Source organism: Anarrhichthys ocellatus, mitochondrion (assembly GCF_004355925.1).
Source record: "Anarrhichthys ocellatus mitochondrion, complete genome".
In the NCBI taxonomy this organism is placed as follows: Eukaryota; Metazoa; Chordata; class Actinopteri; order Perciformes; family Anarhichadidae; genus Anarrhichthys; species Anarrhichthys ocellatus.
In genome coordinates, this window is record NC_044782.1 from 1 (window position 1) to 15934 (window position 15934).

General features: G+C 46.3%; 13 protein-coding genes and 24 non-coding genes across 37 annotated transcripts, besides 1 other annotated feature; 28 read left to right on the forward strand and 9 right to left on the reverse strand. All coding sequences in view use genetic code 2, as the record gives it.

Annotated features, from left to right (window-relative positions):
• Window positions 1-68, forward strand: F6E60_mgt01. The gene has a single exon. It is a non-coding gene; the product is annotated as a tRNA-Phe (tRNA).
• Window positions 69-1016, forward strand: F6E60_mgr02. The gene has a single exon. It is a non-coding gene; the product is annotated as a 12S ribosomal RNA (ribosomal RNA).
• Window positions 1017-1088, forward strand: F6E60_mgt02. The gene has a single exon. It is a non-coding gene; the product is annotated as a tRNA-Val (tRNA).
• On the forward strand, window positions 1089-2779 carry F6E60_mgr01. The gene has a single exon. It is a non-coding gene; the product is annotated as a 16S ribosomal RNA (ribosomal RNA).
• On the forward strand, window positions 2780-2853 carry F6E60_mgt03. Its single transcript has one exon. It is a non-coding gene; the product is annotated as a tRNA-Leu (tRNA).
• On the forward strand, window positions 2854-3828 carry ND1 (NADH dehydrogenase subunit 1). Its single transcript has one exon. The coding sequence runs from the start codon at window positions 2854-2856 to the stop codon at window positions 3826-3828; it is 975 nt and encodes a 324-aa protein (YP_009695232.1).
• A 4-nt stretch (window positions 3829-3832) lies between these two features.
• F6E60_mgt04 lies at window positions 3833-3902 on the forward strand. Its single transcript has one exon. It is a non-coding gene; the product is annotated as a tRNA-Ile (tRNA).
• F6E60_mgt05 lies at window positions 3902-3972 on the reverse strand. Its single transcript has one exon. It is a non-coding gene; the product is annotated as a tRNA-Gln (tRNA).
• Window positions 3972-4040, forward strand: F6E60_mgt06. The gene has a single exon. It is a non-coding gene; the product is annotated as a tRNA-Met (tRNA).
• Window positions 4041-5086, forward strand: ND2 (NADH dehydrogenase subunit 2). Its single transcript has one exon. A coding segment is annotated over exon 1 (1046 nt).
• On the forward strand, window positions 5087-5157 carry F6E60_mgt07. The gene has a single exon. It is a non-coding gene; the product is annotated as a tRNA-Trp (tRNA).
• Window position 5158: 1 nt separating this feature from the next.
• F6E60_mgt08 lies at window positions 5159-5227 on the reverse strand. The gene has a single exon. It is a non-coding gene; the product is annotated as a tRNA-Ala (tRNA).
• A 1-nt stretch (window position 5228) lies between these two features.
• Window positions 5229-5301, reverse strand: F6E60_mgt09. The gene has a single exon. It is a non-coding gene; the product is annotated as a tRNA-Asn (tRNA).
• Window positions 5302-5337: 36 nt separating this feature from the next.
• F6E60_mgt10 lies at window positions 5338-5403 on the reverse strand. The gene has a single exon. It is a non-coding gene; the product is annotated as a tRNA-Cys (tRNA).
• F6E60_mgt11 lies at window positions 5404-5471 on the reverse strand. Its single transcript has one exon. It is a non-coding gene; the product is annotated as a tRNA-Tyr (tRNA).
• A 1-nt stretch (window position 5472) lies between these two features.
• Window positions 5473-7023, forward strand: COX1 (cytochrome c oxidase subunit I). Its single transcript has one exon. The coding sequence runs from the start codon at window positions 5473-5475 to the stop codon at window positions 7021-7023; it is 1551 nt and encodes a 516-aa protein (YP_009695234.1).
• Window positions 7024-7094, reverse strand: F6E60_mgt12. Its single transcript has one exon. It is a non-coding gene; the product is annotated as a tRNA-Ser (tRNA).
• Window positions 7095-7097: 3 nt separating this feature from the next.
• F6E60_mgt13 lies at window positions 7098-7169 on the forward strand. Its single transcript has one exon. It is a non-coding gene; the product is annotated as a tRNA-Asp (tRNA).
• A 6-nt stretch (window positions 7170-7175) lies between these two features.
• Window positions 7176-7866, forward strand: COX2 (cytochrome c oxidase subunit II). The gene has a single exon. A coding segment is annotated over exon 1 (691 nt).
• Window positions 7867-7940, forward strand: F6E60_mgt14. Its single transcript has one exon. It is a non-coding gene; the product is annotated as a tRNA-Lys (tRNA).
• Window position 7941: 1 nt separating this feature from the next.
• ATP8 (ATP synthase F0 subunit 8) lies at window positions 7942-8109 on the forward strand. Its single transcript has one exon. It carries the CDS (start codon window positions 7942-7944, stop codon window positions 8107-8109), a length of 168 nt encoding a protein of 55 aa, YP_009695236.1.
• Window positions 8100-8783, forward strand: ATP6 (ATP synthase F0 subunit 6). The gene has a single exon. The coding sequence runs from the start codon at window positions 8100-8102 to the stop codon at window positions 8781-8783; it is 684 nt and encodes a 227-aa protein (YP_009695237.1).
• On the forward strand, window positions 8783-9567 carry COX3 (cytochrome c oxidase subunit III). Its single transcript has one exon. A coding segment is annotated over exon 1 (785 nt).
• F6E60_mgt15 lies at window positions 9568-9639 on the forward strand. The gene has a single exon. It is a non-coding gene; the product is annotated as a tRNA-Gly (tRNA).
• Window positions 9640-9988, forward strand: ND3 (NADH dehydrogenase subunit 3). The gene has a single exon. A coding segment is annotated over exon 1 (349 nt).
• On the forward strand, window positions 9989-10057 carry F6E60_mgt16. The gene has a single exon. It is a non-coding gene; the product is annotated as a tRNA-Arg (tRNA).
• On the forward strand, window positions 10058-10354 carry ND4L (NADH dehydrogenase subunit 4L). The gene has a single exon. The coding sequence runs from the start codon at window positions 10058-10060 to the stop codon at window positions 10352-10354; it is 297 nt and encodes a 98-aa protein (YP_009695240.1).
• On the forward strand, window positions 10348-11728 carry ND4 (NADH dehydrogenase subunit 4). Its single transcript has one exon. A coding segment is annotated over exon 1 (1381 nt).
• F6E60_mgt17 lies at window positions 11729-11797 on the forward strand. The gene has a single exon. It is a non-coding gene; the product is annotated as a tRNA-His (tRNA).
• F6E60_mgt18 lies at window positions 11798-11865 on the forward strand. The gene has a single exon. It is a non-coding gene; the product is annotated as a tRNA-Ser (tRNA).
• Window positions 11866-11869: 4 nt separating this feature from the next.
• F6E60_mgt19 lies at window positions 11870-11942 on the forward strand. Its single transcript has one exon. It is a non-coding gene; the product is annotated as a tRNA-Leu (tRNA).
• On the forward strand, window positions 11943-13781 carry ND5 (NADH dehydrogenase subunit 5). Its single transcript has one exon. The coding sequence runs from the start codon at window positions 11943-11945 to the stop codon at window positions 13779-13781; it is 1839 nt and encodes a 612-aa protein (YP_009695242.1).
• On the reverse strand, window positions 13778-14299 carry ND6 (NADH dehydrogenase subunit 6). The gene has a single exon. It carries the CDS (start codon window positions 14297-14299, stop codon window positions 13778-13780), a length of 522 nt encoding a protein of 173 aa, YP_009695243.1.
• On the reverse strand, window positions 14300-14368 carry F6E60_mgt20. Its single transcript has one exon. It is a non-coding gene; the product is annotated as a tRNA-Glu (tRNA).
• Window positions 14369-14373: 5 nt separating this feature from the next.
• CYTB (cytochrome b) lies at window positions 14374-15514 on the forward strand. The gene has a single exon. A coding segment is annotated over exon 1 (1141 nt).
• F6E60_mgt21 lies at window positions 15515-15586 on the forward strand. Its single transcript has one exon. It is a non-coding gene; the product is annotated as a tRNA-Thr (tRNA).
• F6E60_mgt22 lies at window positions 15586-15655 on the reverse strand. The gene has a single exon. It is a non-coding gene; the product is annotated as a tRNA-Pro (tRNA).
• Window positions 15656-15934: part of a stem loop that runs on past the window's edge.

Below are 15934 nucleotides of genomic sequence, written 5' to 3' on the forward strand. Positions count from 1 at the left end.
GCTAGCGTAGCTTAAGTAAAGCATAACACTGAAGATGTTAAGATGGACCCTAGAAAGCTCCGCAAGCACAAAGGCTTGGTCCTGACTTTACTATCAACTTTAGCTAAACTTACACATGCAAGTATCCGCACTCCTGTGAGAATGCCCTACAGTTCCCCGCCAGGGAACAAGGAGCTGGTATCAGGCACATCTCTAGTGAGCCCATGACGCCTTGCTTAGCCACACCCTCAAGGGAACTCAGCAGTGATAAACATTAAGCCATAAGTGAAAACTTGACTTAGTCAAAGCTAAGAGGGCCGGTAAAACTCGTGCCAGCCACCGCGGTTATACGAGAGGCCCAAGTTGAAAGACCACGGCGTAAAGAGTGGTTAAGTTAAAATTTACACTAAAGCCGAACATCCTCACGGCTGTTATACGCACCCGAAGATAAGAAGTTCAACCACGAAGGTGGCTTTATTTAATCTGAACCCACGAAAGCTACGGCACAAACTGGGATTAGATACCCCACTATGCCTAGCCCTAAACATTGATAGTATATTACACCCACTATCCGCCTGGGAACTACGAGCATCAGCTTAAAACCCAAAGGACTTGGCGGTGCTTTAGATCCACCTAGAGGAGCCTGTTCTAGAACCGATAACCCCCGTTCAACCTCACCTTTCCTTGTTTTCCCCGCCTATATACCGCCGTCGTCAGCTTACCCTGTGAAGGTCTAATAGTAAGCTAAACTGGTATAACCCAAAACGTCAGGTCGAGGTGTAGCGTATGGGAGGGGAAGAAATGGGCTACATTCGCTAATTACAGCGAATACGGACGATGCACTGAAACGTTCATCCGAAGGAGGATTTAGCAGTAAGCGGAAAATAGAGCGTTCCACTGAAATTGGCCCTGAAGCGCGCACACACCGCCCGTCACTCTCCCCAAGCCCACCAACCTAATTAACTAAACCCTAATAATCGCAAAGGGGAGGCAAGTCGTAACATGGTAAGTGTACCGGAAGGTGCACTTGGAAAAATCAGAGCGTAGCTAAGATAGAAAAGCATCTCCCTTACACTGAGAAGTCATCCGTGCAAGTCGGGTCGCCCTGAAGCTTTATAGCTAGCCCGCTCAAACAACTCCAACAAACCCCTGTTAATAACCCCTAAGTACACTAACATTCATTAAACAAACCATTTTTCCCCCTTAGTATAGGTGATAGAAACGGGACCAACGGCGCAATAGAGAAAGTACCGCAAGGGAATGCTGAAAGAGAAGTGAAAAAACCCAGTGAAGCCTAAAAAAGCAGAGATTAAAACTCGTACCTTTTGCATCATGATTTAGCAAGTGTAACCCAAGCAAAGAGTGCTTTAGTTTGATATCCCGAAACTGGGTGAGCTACTCCAAGACAGCCTATTAATAGGGCACACCCGTCTCTGTGGCAAAAGAGTGGGAAGAGCTTTGAGTAGAGGTGACAGACCTACCGAACCCAGTAATAGCTGGTTGTCCAAGAGATGAATAGAAGTTCAGCCTCCTTGCTTCTCTTTTCACCTTAGCCTAACCCCTATCGATGTACTTAAGAAACCAGGAGAGTTAGTCAAAGGGGGTACAGCCCCTTTGAACCAAGACACAACTTTACCAGGAGGATAAAGATCATAATATCTAAAGGAAAATATTTGGGTGGGCCTAAAAGCAGCCATCCCCTTAGAAAGCGTTAAAGCTCAGATATTACACTCAAACCCTTCTTATTCTGACTACAAAATCTTATTCCCCTAAACATAATGGACCGCCCCATGCGTGCATGGGGGTGATTATGCTAATATGAGTAATAAGAGAGCCCCGGCTCTCTCCCTGCACACATGTATATCGGAACGGACACCCCACCGACCATTAACGGCCCCAAACAAAGAGGGTACTGAATAAGAGATTAAACAACAAGAAAAACATTCAGGGAATAACCGTTAACCCCACACAGGTGTGCCCACAGGGAAAGACTAAAAGAAAGAGAAGGAACTCGGCAAACATTAAAGCCTCGCCTGTTTACCAAAAACATCGCCTCTTGCAAACTTAATAAATAAGAGGTCCCGCCTGCCCTGTGACTATTAGTTTAACGGCCGCGGTATTTTGACCGTGCGAAGGTAGCGCAATCACTTGTCTTTTAAATGAAGACCTGTATGAATGGCATAACGAGGGCTTAACTGTCTCCTCTTTCCAGTCAATGAAGTTGATCTCCCCGTGCAGAAGCGGGGGTACAAACATAAGACGAGAAGACCCTATGGAGCTTTAGACACCAAGATAGATCATGTTAATAACCCGAAATAAAGGACTAAACCAGATGGAACCTACCCTAATGTCTTTGGTTGGGGCGACCGCGGGGAATTAAAAAACCCCCACGTGGAATGGGAGCACCCCTCCTACAACTAAGAGCCACAGCTCTAGTAAACAGAAATTCTGACCAGTAAGATCCGGCAATGCCGATCAACGGACCGAGTTACCCTAGGGATAACAGCGCAATCCTCTTTTAGAGCCCATATCGACAAGGGGGTTTACGACCTCGATGTTGGATCAGGACATCCTAATGGTGCAGCCGCTATTGAGGGTTCGTTTGTTCAACGATTAAAGTCCTACGTGATCTGAGTTCAGACCGGAGTAATCCAGGTCAGTTTCTATCTATGCTGTGCTCTTTTCTAGTACGAAAGGACCGGAAAGAGGAGGCCCATGCTCAAGGCATGCCTCCCCTCCACCTGCTGAAGTCAACTAAAGTAGGCAAGGGGGCATGCCCCGTTGCCTAAGAAAAAGGCATGTTAAGGTGGCAGAGCCCGGCAATTGCAAAAGACCTAAGCCCTTTCTACAGAGGTTCAAGTCCTCTCCCTAACTATGATATCTACAGTCATTACTCACATTATTAACCCCTTAACCTTTATCGTGCCCGTCCTCCTGGCTGTCGCTTTTCTTACCCTTCTAGAGCGAAAAGTACTTGGCTACATGCAGTTGCGAAAAGGCCCCAATATTGTAGGCCCCTACGGACTCCTACAACCCATCGCAGACGGCCTTAAACTCTTCATTAAAGAGCCCGTTCGTCCCTCTACCGCTTCCCCGATCTTATTCCTATTAACCCCTATACTAGCCCTCACCTTAGCCCTTACCCTTTGAGCCCCCATGCCCCTCCCCTACCCTATAATTGACCTGAATCTAGGCATCTTATTTATTCTTGCTTTATCTAGCCTGGCAGTATACTCTATTCTAGGCTCAGGGTGGGCTTCTAATTCAAAATACGCTCTTATCGGAGCCCTTCGAGCGGTTGCTCAGACTATTTCATACGAGGTCAGCCTAGGCCTAATTCTCCTAAATATTATTATCTTCACGGGAGGCTTTACCCTGCAAACCTTTAACATTGCGCAAGAGAGCATTTGACTAATTATACCTGCCTGACCATTAGCAGCCATATGATACATCTCCACCTTAGCTGAAACCAACCGGGCACCCTTTGACCTTACCGAGGGAGAATCCGAGCTTGTCTCAGGGTTTAACGTAGAATATGCAGGAGGACCATTCGCACTCTTTTTCCTCGCAGAATATGCCAACATCCTACTTATAAATACCCTATCCGCCACACTCTTCTTAGGCGCCTCACATATCCCCTCCATCCCAGAATTAACCGCTATTAACCTGATGACCAAAGCAGCCCTTCTATCAGTCATGTTCCTCTGAGTGCGAGCCTCCTACCCCCGATTCCGATACGACCAACTCATACATCTAATCTGAAAAAACTTTCTTCCACTTACACTAGCCCTGGTTATTTGGCATCTCGCTCTCCCCATCGCTTTTGCTGGTCTACCTCCACAAGTATAGACACGGGGCTGTGCCTGAAGCAAAGGGCCACTTTGATAGAGTGAACTATGGGGGTTAAAGTCCCCCCAGCTCCTTAGAAAGAAGGGGCTCGAACCCTACCTAAAGAGATCAAAACTCTCAGTGCTTCCACTACACCACTTCCTAGTAAAGTCAGCTAATTAAGCTTTTGGGCCCATACCCCAAACATGTTGGTTAAACTCCCTCCTTTGCTAATGAACCCGTACATCTTAGCCACCCTACTCTTTGGTTTAGGCCTAGGAACTACAATCACCTTTGCCAGCTCCCACTGACTACTCGCCTGAATAGGCCTCGAAATAAATACCCTTGCGATTATCCCACTAATAGCACAACATCATCATCCACGAGCAGTTGAAGCCACCACTAAATACTTCCTAACACAAGCCACCGGGGCCGCAATACTTCTGTTTGCAAGCACCACCAATGCCTGAATAACAGGACAATGAGACATTCAACAAATATCTCACCCTCTCCCAATCACCATTATTACCCTGGCCCTTGCACTAAAAGTCGGCCTAGCCCCAGTCCATGCATGATTACCCGAAGTCCTTCAAGGACTAGACCTTACCACAGGACTAATTCTGTCCACTTGACAAAAACTAGCACCCTTTGCCCTACTTATACAAATTCAACCCCTAAACTCTACTCTTCTCATCACCCTGGGACTTATATCAACCCTTGTCGGAGGGTGGGGCGGACTAAACCAAACCCAACTGCGAAAAATTCTGGCCTACTCTTCCATTGCTCACCTCGGCTGAATAATTCTTGTAATACAATTCTCACCCTCCTTAACCCTCCTTACCCTCCTTACTTACTTCCTCATAACATTTTCCACTTTCCTCGTATTTAAGTTAAATAATTCAACCACCCTAAATGCCCTTAGCACCTCTTGAGCAAAAGCACCCTCCCTGACCTCCCTCGCCCCTCTTATCCTCCTCTCTTTAGGGGGCCTTCCCCCCCTCACCGGGTTTATACCAAAATGACTAATCTTACAAGAACTTGCTAAACAAGACCTGGCCCTCACTGCAACACTGGCCGCCTTAGCGGCCTTACTCAGTTTGTACTTCTATCTGCGCCTCTCCTACGCTATAACACTTACTATATCCCCCAATAGCACTACCGGGGTGACCCCTTGGCGCTTTACATCCTCGCAACTTACACTTCCTGTTGCCATTTCGACCTCAGCAACCTTGCTACTACTACCTTTAACCCCCGCCGCAGTAGCCCTCCTAACCATCTAAGAGGCTTAGGCTAACACAAGACCAAGGGCCTTCAAAGCCCTAAGCGGGAGTGAAAACCTCCCAGCCCCTGATAAGACTTGCAGGACACTACCCCACATCTTCTGCATGCAAAACAGACACTTTAATTAAGCTAAAGCCTTTCTAGGTCGGCAGGCCTCGATCCTGCAAATTCTTAGTTAACAGCTAAGCGCTCAAACCAGCGGGCATCAACCTACTTTCCCCGCCTTGTCTAGCCATTAGAAGGCGGGGAAAGCCCTAGCAGGGGTTAGTCTGCCTCTTAAGATTTGCAATCTTATATGTGGAACACCTTAGGGCTTGATAAGAAGAGGGCTCGAACCTCTGTCTATGGGTCTACAATCCACCGCTTAACTCAGCCATCCTACCTGTGGCCATCACACGCTGATTTTTCTCGACTAATCACAAAGACATTGGCACCCTTTATCTAGTATTCGGTGCATGAGCCGGAATGGTGGGCACAGCCCTAAGCCTCCTCATTCGAGCGGAGCTAAGCCAACCCGGCGCCCTCTTGGGGGACGACCAAATTTATAATGTTATTGTTACGGCACATGCGTTCGTAATAATTTTCTTTATAGTGATACCAATCATGATCGGAGGTTTCGGAAACTGGCTTGTTCCCTTAATGATCGGGGCCCCGGACATAGCATTTCCCCGAATAAACAACATGAGCTTTTGACTCCTTCCCCCATCTTTTCTCCTTCTCCTTGCCTCTTCTGGGGTGGAAGCGGGTGCTGGGACAGGGTGAACAGTCTACCCCCCTCTTTCTGGTAATTTAGCCCATGCAGGAGCCTCTGTTGATTTAACAATCTTTTCCCTTCACCTGGCAGGAATTTCTTCAATCCTTGGAGCAATTAATTTCATTACAACTATTATTAACATGAAGCCCCCTGCGATTTCTCAATACCAGACACCTCTCTTCGTTTGGTCAGTTCTTATTACGGCGGTTCTACTACTCCTTTCCCTCCCCGTGCTTGCAGCTGGAATTACCATGCTCCTAACAGACCGCAACCTCAACACCACCTTCTTCGACCCCGCCGGAGGGGGAGACCCAATCCTTTACCAACACCTGTTTTGATTCTTTGGCCATCCCGAAGTGTACATTCTTATTCTTCCAGGCTTCGGAATAATTTCACATATTGTTGCCTACTATTCTGGTAAAAAAGAACCTTTCGGGTATATAGGCATGGTGTGGGCAATGATGGCCATCGGCCTTCTAGGCTTTATCGTGTGAGCCCACCATATGTTTACAGTGGGGATGGATGTAGACACACGCGCTTACTTCACCTCTGCCACCATAATCATCGCAATCCCTACAGGCGTAAAAGTCTTTAGCTGACTTGCCACCCTCCACGGAGGTTCCATCAAATGAGAGACCCCCCTTCTCTGAGCACTGGGGTTTATTTTTCTTTTTACAGTGGGGGGCTTAACAGGAATTATTCTTGCAAACTCCTCCCTCGACATTGTACTCCACGACACCTATTATGTGGTCGCCCATTTCCACTACGTTCTATCTATGGGTGCTGTATTTGCTATTGTTGCCGGCTTCGTACACTGATTCCCGTTATTTTCAGGCTACACCCTTCACAGCACTTGAACAAAAATCCACTTCGGGGTAATATTTGCGGGTGTTAATTTAACCTTTTTCCCCCAACACTTCTTAGGTCTTGCCGGAATACCTCGACGATACTCAGACTACCCAGATGCCTATACCCTATGAAACACGGTCTCCTCCGTGGGATCTCTAATCTCTTTGGTCGCAGTAATTATATTCCTGTTCATCATCTGAGAAGCATTTGCTGCTAAACGAGAAGTTCTAGCAGTAGAACTTACGACAACAAATGTAGAGTGACTACACGGCTGCCCTCCCCCCTACCACACTTTCGAGGAGCCTGCATTTGTTCAAGTTCAATCAAACTAACGAGAAAGGGAGGAGTCGAACCCCCATGGACTGATTTCAAGCCAGCCACATAACCGCTCTGTCACTTTCTTTATAAGACACTAGTAACAAGTATATTACACCGCCTTGTCGAGGCAGAATTGTGGGTTAAATTCCCGCGTGTCTTACCCCCCATGGCCCATCCCTCACAGCTAGGATTTCAAGATGCAGCTTCACCTGTAATAGAAGAACTTCTTCATTTTCATGACCACGCCCTAATAATCGTCTTCTTAATTAGCACTTTGGTGCTTTACATTATTGTGGCTATAGTCTCCACCAAATTGACAAACAAATACATTTTAGATTCTCAAGAAATTGAAATTATCTGAACTGTCCTCCCAGCAATTATTCTCATCCTTATTGCCCTACCCTCCCTACGCATTCTTTACCTTATAGACGAAGTCAATAACCCCCTTCTCACGATTAAAGCCGTGGGTCATCAATGATACTGAAGCTATGAGTACACAGACTACGAAGATCTCGGATTCGACGCATACATAATCCCAACACAAGATTTAACCCCGGGACAATTCCGTCTCCTAGAAGCCGACCATCGAATGGTAATTCCAGTAGAATCCCCGATCCGAGTCTTAGTCTCCGCTGACGATGTCCTTCACTCGTGGGCAGTCCCGGCCCTGGGTATTAAAATAGACGCAGTCCCAGGCCGACTAAACCAAACCGCCTTTATTGCATCTCGGCCCGGGGTTTTTTACGGTCAATGCTCCGAGATTTGCGGAGCAAATCACAGCTTTATGCCCATCGTAGTTGAGGCAGTCCCTCTAGAACACTTTGAAAACTGGTCCTCCCGAATACTTGAAGACGCCTCGCTAAGAAGCTAAATAGGGCCTAGCGTTAGCCTTTTAAGCTAAAGATTGGTGACTCCCAACCACCCCTAGCGACATGCCTCAACTCAACCCCGCGCCTTGATTTGCAATCCTAGTCTTCTCATGATTGGTTTTTTTAACCGTCATTCCACCCAAAGTGTTAGCTCACACCTTCCCCAACGAGCCAACACTCCATAGCACAGAGAAACCTAAAACAGACCCTTGAACCTGACCATGACACTAAGCTTCTTTGACCAATTTATGAGCCCCACATATCTAGGAGTCCCTTTAATAGCCCTAGCTCTGACCCTCCCCTGAATTTTATACCCTACACCCACGGCCCGATGATTAAATAACCGCTTCCTTGCCCTTCAGGGTTGATTTATTAATCGCTTCACACAACAACTTCTTATACCTCTAAACCTAGGGGGTCATAAGTGGGCCGCTCTTTTAACCTCACTAATAATCTTCTTAATTACCCTAAATATACTAGGCCTTCTCCCTTATACCTTTACACCAACCACCCAACTTTCCCTTAATTTAGGCCTTGCAACCCCCCTATGACTTGCAACCGTAATTATCGGGATGCGAAACCAACCAACCCACGCCCTCGGACACCTACTGCCAGAAGGTACCCCAGGCCCCCTAATTCCGGTCCTTATTATTATCGAGACAATTAGTCTTTTCATCCGCCCCCTCGCCCTCGGGGTCCGACTAACAGCAAATTTGACTGCCGGCCATCTTCTTATCCAGCTAATTGCAACAGCCGCCTTTGTTCTTATACCCCTAATACCTACCGTAGCCCTTCTGACATCTGTGGTGCTTGTTCTCCTCACCCTTTTAGAAATCGCTGTGGCTATAATTCAGGCTTACGTATTTGTCCTTCTATTAACGCTTTATCTACAAGAGAACGTTTAATGGCCCACCAAGCACACCCCTACCATATAGTTGACCCCAGCCCCTGACCTTTAACAGGTGCAGTTGCTGCCCTATTAATAACATCCGGTCTCGCAACCTGGTTCCACTTCCAGTCCACGACCCTAATAACCCTTGGAATAGCCCTCCTCCTTCTCACAATATACCAGTGATGACGAGATATCGTGCGGGAAGGTACCTTCCAAGGACACCATACACCCCCTGTTCAGAAAGGGCTCCGCTACGGTATAATTCTTTTCATTACTTCAGAAGTTTTCTTTTTCCTTGGGTTCTTCTGGGCTTTTTACCACGCAAGTCTTGCCCCCACCCCAGAACTAGGCGGGTGTTGACCACCCACGGGCATTACTACGCTTGACCCATTTGAAGTACCCCTACTTAATACAGCAGTCCTGCTTGCCTCGGGGGTTACAGTCACCTGAGCCCACCATAGTATTATAGAGGGGGCACGAAAACAAGCCATTCAATCCCTTGCACTTACCATTCTCCTCGGGTTTTATTTCACCTTCCTCCAGGCCATGGAATACTATGAGGCCCCATTTACAATCGCAGACGGCGTATACGGCTCTACCTTCTTTGTAGCCACTGGCTTCCACGGGCTACATGTTATTATTGGCTCTTTATTCCTGGCCGTTTGCTTACTCCGTCAAATTCGCTACCATTTTACATCAGACCATCACTTCGGATTTGAAGCAGCCGCCTGATACTGACACTTCGTCGATGTTGTCTGACTATTCCTATACATCTCCATCTACTGATGAGGATCCTAATCTTTCTAGTACTAAAGTTAGTATAAGTGACTTCCAATCACCCGGTCTTGGTTAAAATCCAAGGAAAGATAATGAACTTAGTCACAACTGTAATCTTAATCACCACAGCACTCTCGATTATTTTAGCCCTTGTATCCTTCTGGCTCCCCCAAATGACCCCTGACCACGAGAAGCTTTCACCCTATGAGTGCGGTTTTGATCCACTTGGATCGGCCCGCCTACCCTTTTCATTGCGATTCTTCCTAGTCGCAATCCTGTTCCTACTATTTGACTTAGAAATTGCCCTACTGCTCCCACTACCCTGAGGAGACCAGCTAACATCCCCACTGCTAACGTTCCTCTGAGCCACAGCCGTGTTAGCTCTTCTCACCCTAGGCCTAATTTATGAATGACTCCAAGGGGGCCTAGAATGAGCTGAATAGGCAATTAGTTTAAGAAAAACCTTTGATTTCGGCTCAAAAACTTGTGGTTAAAGTCCATAATTACCTAATGACCCCCGCTCACTTTGCCTTCTCATCGGCTTTCATGCTAGGACTGACCGGCCTGGCCTTTCATCGTACCCACCTACTCTCCGCCCTTCTCTGCTTAGAAGGCATAATACTTTCTTTATTCATTGCCCTCTCCCTATGAACCTTGCAACTAGGGTCTACAAGCTTCTCCGCAGCCCCCATACTCTTGCTAGCATTTTCGGCCTGTGAAGCAAGTGCAGGCCTCGCCTTACTGGTAGCCACCGCACGAACCCATGGAACAGACCACCTTCAAAGCCTCAACCTCCTACAATGCTAAAAATCTTAATCCCCACCCTCATACTAGTACCCACCGCCTGAATAGTCAAACCCAAGTGATTATGACCCACAACCCTTACTCAAAGTCTTATTATTGCCCTCCTTAGCCTCTCCTGATTAATCAACATGTCAGAGACTGGCTGATTCAACCTCAATAGTTACATAGCGACAGACCCCCTATCCACGCCCCTCCTAGTCCTAACTTGCTGACTACTTCCCCTTATGATTATGGCAAGTCAGAGCCACACCGCACTTGAACCCATCAACCGCCAACGCACCTACATTACCCTATTAACATCCCTTCAAATCTTCCTTATCTTAGCCTTCGGAGCTACCGAAATTATTATGTTCTACGTCATATTTGAAGCTACTCTTATCCCGACACTAATTATTATCACCCGCTGGGGCAATCAAACCGAACGACTAAATGCAGGTATTTATTTCCTTTTCTATACACTAGCAGGGTCTCTACCACTCTTAGTCGCCCTCCTTCTGCTTCAAAACAGTGCAGGTACCCTATCACTACTTACCCTACAATACTCAAACCCCGTTCAACTTACATCCTATGCAGACAAACTATGATGAGCTGGCTGTCTTCTTGCATTCTTAGTTAAAATACCCCTGTACGGGGTACATCTCTGATTACCCAAAGCACACGTTGAAGCCCCAGTTGCCGGCTCAATAGTCCTTGCTGCAGTACTTTTAAAACTCGGGGGTTACGGAATGATACGTATAGTTGTCATATTAGACCCCTTGACCCAAGAGCTAAGTTACCCCTTTATTGTTTTTGCCCTTTGAGGTGTAATTATGACAGGCTCAATCTGCTTACGTCAAACAGACTTGAAGTCACTCATCGCCTACTCCTCCGTAAGCCATATAGGCCTAGTTGTTGGAGGCATTCTTATTCAAACCCCTTGAGGATTCACCGGGGCCCTAATCCTCATGATTGCCCACGGCCTCGCATCCTCTGCTCTCTTCTGCCTTGCTAACACGAACTATGAGCGGACACATAGCCGAACCATGCTCCTAGCTCGAGGATTACAAATGGTACTGCCACTAATGACAACCTGATGATTTATTGCAAGTCTTGCCAACTTAGCCCTTCCCCCGCTCCCTAATCTAATGGGGGAAATTATAATTATTACCTCTATATTCAACTGATCCTGATGGACCCTAGTATTAACCGGAGCAGGCACCCTTATTACCGCAAGCTATTCTCTCTATATATTTCTTATAACCCAGCGAGGCCCCCTTCCCACACACATCATCGCCCTAGACCCCTCTCACACCCGTGAACATCTTCTCATGGCCCTTCACCTCATCCCGCTACTTATACTTATCATGAAGCCAGAACTAATCTGAGGGTGAGCCTCATGTAGATATAGTTTAACAAGAATATTAGATTGTGATTCTAAAGATAGGGGTTAAAGCCCCCTTATCCACCGAGAGAGGCTCGCCAGCAACGGGGGCTGCTAATCTCCGCAACCTTGGTTGAACCCCAGGGCTCACTCGAGCCGCTTCTAAAGGATAACAGCTCATCCGCTGGTCTTAGGAACCAGAAACTCTTGGTGCAAATCCAAGTAGTAGCTATGCATCCCACTTCACTTGTAATAACCTCAAGCCTAATTATTATTTTTGCACTATTAGCCTACCCCCTACTCTCAACCCTCTCCCCCCGCACCCAGACCCCCGCCTGAGCTGTTTCTCACGTAAAAACAGCAGTAAAACTAGCTTTCTTCGTGAGTCTCCTACCACTGTTCATGTTCTTTAATGAGGGCACAGAAACGATTATTACCTCATGAAGTTGAATAAACACGACCTGCTTTGATATTAATATTAGCCTTAAATTTGACCATTACTCCATCATCTTTACCCCAATTGCCCTTTATGTAACATGATCAATCCTAGAATTTGCATCCTGGTATATACACGCAGACCCCAATATAAACCGTTTCTTCAAATATCTTCTAGTTTTCCTCATCGCCATAGTCATTCTAGTAACAGCCAATAATATATTTCAACTATTTATTGGATGAGAGGGGGTTGGCATTATGTCATTTCTTCTTATTGGGTGATGATACGGACGAGCTGATGCTAATACCGCCGCTCTTCAAGCCGTCATCTACAACCGTGTGGGAGATATCGGCCTAATTTTTGCTATAGCATGAATAGCTATAAACCTAAACTCGTGAGAAATACAACAAATTTTTGCAGCTTCTAAAGACTCCGATCTCACCTTCCCTCTCTTAGGACTAATTCTTGCCGCAACCGGCAAGTCCGCCCAATTCGGGCTCCATCCATGGCTTCCCTCGGCCATGGAGGGTCCTACGCCGGTCTCTGCCCTACTACACTCCAGCACTATAGTTGTTGCTGGTATTTTTTTACTTGTACGAATAAGCCCACTACTAGAGGGGAATCAAACTGCCCTGACCACCTGCCTCTGCCTTGGAGCCCTAACCACCCTATTTACAGCCACCTGTGCTTTAACTCAAAATGATATCAAAAAAATCATTGCCTTCTCAACATCAAGCCAGCTAGGCCTAATGATAGTAACTATCGGACTAAATCAACCCCAGCTCGCTTTCCTACACATTTGTACACATGCCTTTTTCAAGGCAATACTTTTCCTCTGCTCAGGCTCAGTAATCCACAGCTTAAATGACGAACAAGACATCCGTAAAATGGGAGGAATACATCACCTCACCCCCTTTACCTCTTCCTGTCTAACGATTGGGAGCCTTGCTCTTACAGGCACCCCGTTCCTCGCAGGGTTCTTCTCAAAAGACGCAATCATTGAAGCCCTAAACACATCACACCTAAACGCCTGAGCCCTCGTTCTTACCCTATTAGCCACCTCCTTTACAGCAATCTATAGCCTTCGAGTAGTCTTTTTTGTATCAATGGGCCACCCTCGCTTTAACCCTCTCTCCCCCCTTAATGAAAACAACCCAGCAGTTATTAACCCCATTAAACGACTTGCATGAGGAAGCATTATTGCTGGCCTTTTAATTACCTCAAGTATCATTCCACTAAAAACCCCCGTTATGACTATACCCCCACTACTCAAATTAGCCGCCCTCTTGGTTACAATTACAGGCCTCCTCCTCGCCCTAGAACTAGCCTCCCTGACAAACAAGCAATACCAAAAAACACCAAATTTAACCCTCCACCACTTCTCCAACATGCTCGGATTCTTCCCACCTATCATTCATCGATTTTCTCCAAAACTCAACCTTGTCCTAGGACAAACAATTGCTAGCCAAATGCTTGACCAATCTTGAATTGAAAAAGTAGGACCTAAAGCTGTAGCCTCCTCTAATATCCCCCTAGTAACCATCACTAGTAATACGCAACAGGGGTTGATCAAAACCTATTTAGCCCTCTTCCTCCTCTCCCTAACCCTTGCCCTCCTAGCAGTTACGTATTAAACCGCCCGAAGCGTCCCTCGGCCCAACCCACGCGTTAACTCTAAAACAACAAACAGCGTAAGCAACAACACCCACGCACTAATTACTAGTATTCCTCCCCCCGATGAGTACATTATGGCCACCCCTCCAATATCCCCCCGAAACATGGAAAACTCCCCAAACTCATCAGCCGGCACCCAAGATGCTTCATACCACCCCCCTCATACCGCACTGGAAATTAAACACACCCCAAACATATACAGGACTATGTAAGCCACAACAGGCCGACTCCCTCACCCCTCCGGGAAAGGTTCAGCAGCTAAAGCTGCTGAATATGCAAATACAACTAGTATTCCCCCCAAATAGATTAAAAATAAAACTAATGATAAAAAAGGACCTCCATGGCCAACTAAAACACCACACCCCATACCTGCTACAACAACCAACCCCAAAGCAGCAAAATATGGAGAAGGATTAGAAGCAACAGCCACTAAACCCAGTACTAACCCCAATAAGAACAAAGACATAATATAGGTCATAATTCCTGCCAGGACTTTAACCAGGACTAATGGCTTGAAAAACCACCGTTGTTATTCAACTACAAAAACCTCTAATGGCAAGCCTACGAAAAACTCACCCACTACTAAAAATCGCAAATAACGCACTAGTTGACCTACCCGCCCCCTCCAATATCTCAGTATGATGAAACTTTGGTTCCCTACTTGGCCTTTGCTTAATCATTCAAATCCTCACAGGACTCTTCCTCGCCATACATTACACCTCAGACATTGCAACCGCCTTCTCCTCTGTTGGCCATATTTGCCGAGACGTTAACTACGGCTGACTCATCCGAAACCTCCATGCTAACGGCGCATCTTTCTTTTTCATCTGCATCTACATACACATCGGCCGAGGGTTATACTATGGTTCCTACCTCTACAAAGAGACATGAAACGTGGGTGTTGTCCTACTTCTTCTAGTAATAATAACTGCCTTCGTGGGGTACGTCCTACCCTGAGGACAAATGTCCTTTTGAGGGGCAACCGTTATCACCAACCTTCTCTCTGCAGTACCGTACATCGGAAATTCTCTTGTCCAATGAATCTGAGGAGGCTTCTCAGTTGACAACGCTACGCTAACCCGATTTTTTGCCTTCCATTTCCTCTTTCCGTTTGTCATTGCGGGTGCCACTTTAGTACACCTTCTATTCCTACACCAAACGGGCTCAAACAACCCCCTTGGCCTAAACTCAGATGCTGACAAAATCTCATTTCACCCATATTTTTCATATAAGGATCTTCTTGGCTTTGCAGCTTTAGTTATTGGTCTTACAGCCCTAGCACTATTCTCCCCCAACCTCTTAGGAGACCCTGACAACTTCACCCCAGCGAACCCACTAATCACCCCTCCCCACATCAAGCCCGAATGATATTTTCTGTTTGCCTACGCGATCCTACGATCCATCCCTAACAAACTAGGAGGTGTCCTGGCCCTTCTAGCCTCCATTCTCGTCCTGATAGTTGTACCAATCCTACACACTTCTAAGCAACAAGGACTGACCTTCCGCCCAATCACTCAATTTCTATTCTGAACTCTCATCGCAGATGTTGTTATTCTCACATGAATCGGCGGCATACCCGTAGAACACCCGTACATTATTATTGGCCAAATTGCATCCGTCTTATATTTTTCCCTTTTCCTAATCCTCTCTCCGCTAGCGGGGTGGGCAGAAAATAAGGCGCTTGGGTGATCGTGCACTAGTAGCTCAGCGTAAGAGCGCCGGTCTTGTAAACCGGATGCCGGAGGTTAAATTCCCCCCTACTGCTCAAAGAAAGGAGATTTTAACTCCCACCCCTAACTCCCAAAGCTAGGATTCTAAGCTAAACTATTCTTTGCGCGTATGTAATTTATATCATGTATGTACCTAGTGCATATATGTATAATCACCATTAATTTATTTCGACCATTTCAATGGTATTCAAGGACATGTATATGTTTAATCAACATATATAGTAGTACACCCCTCATATATCATCATTATACCAAGGTTTGTATAAAGCAAACAATTATGTAGGAAACATTTATACGAATTCAAGGATAGGCGAAATTTAAGACCGAACACAATTTACTCATAGGTTAAGATATACGTTTACTCCATATCTCGTCACATCGCA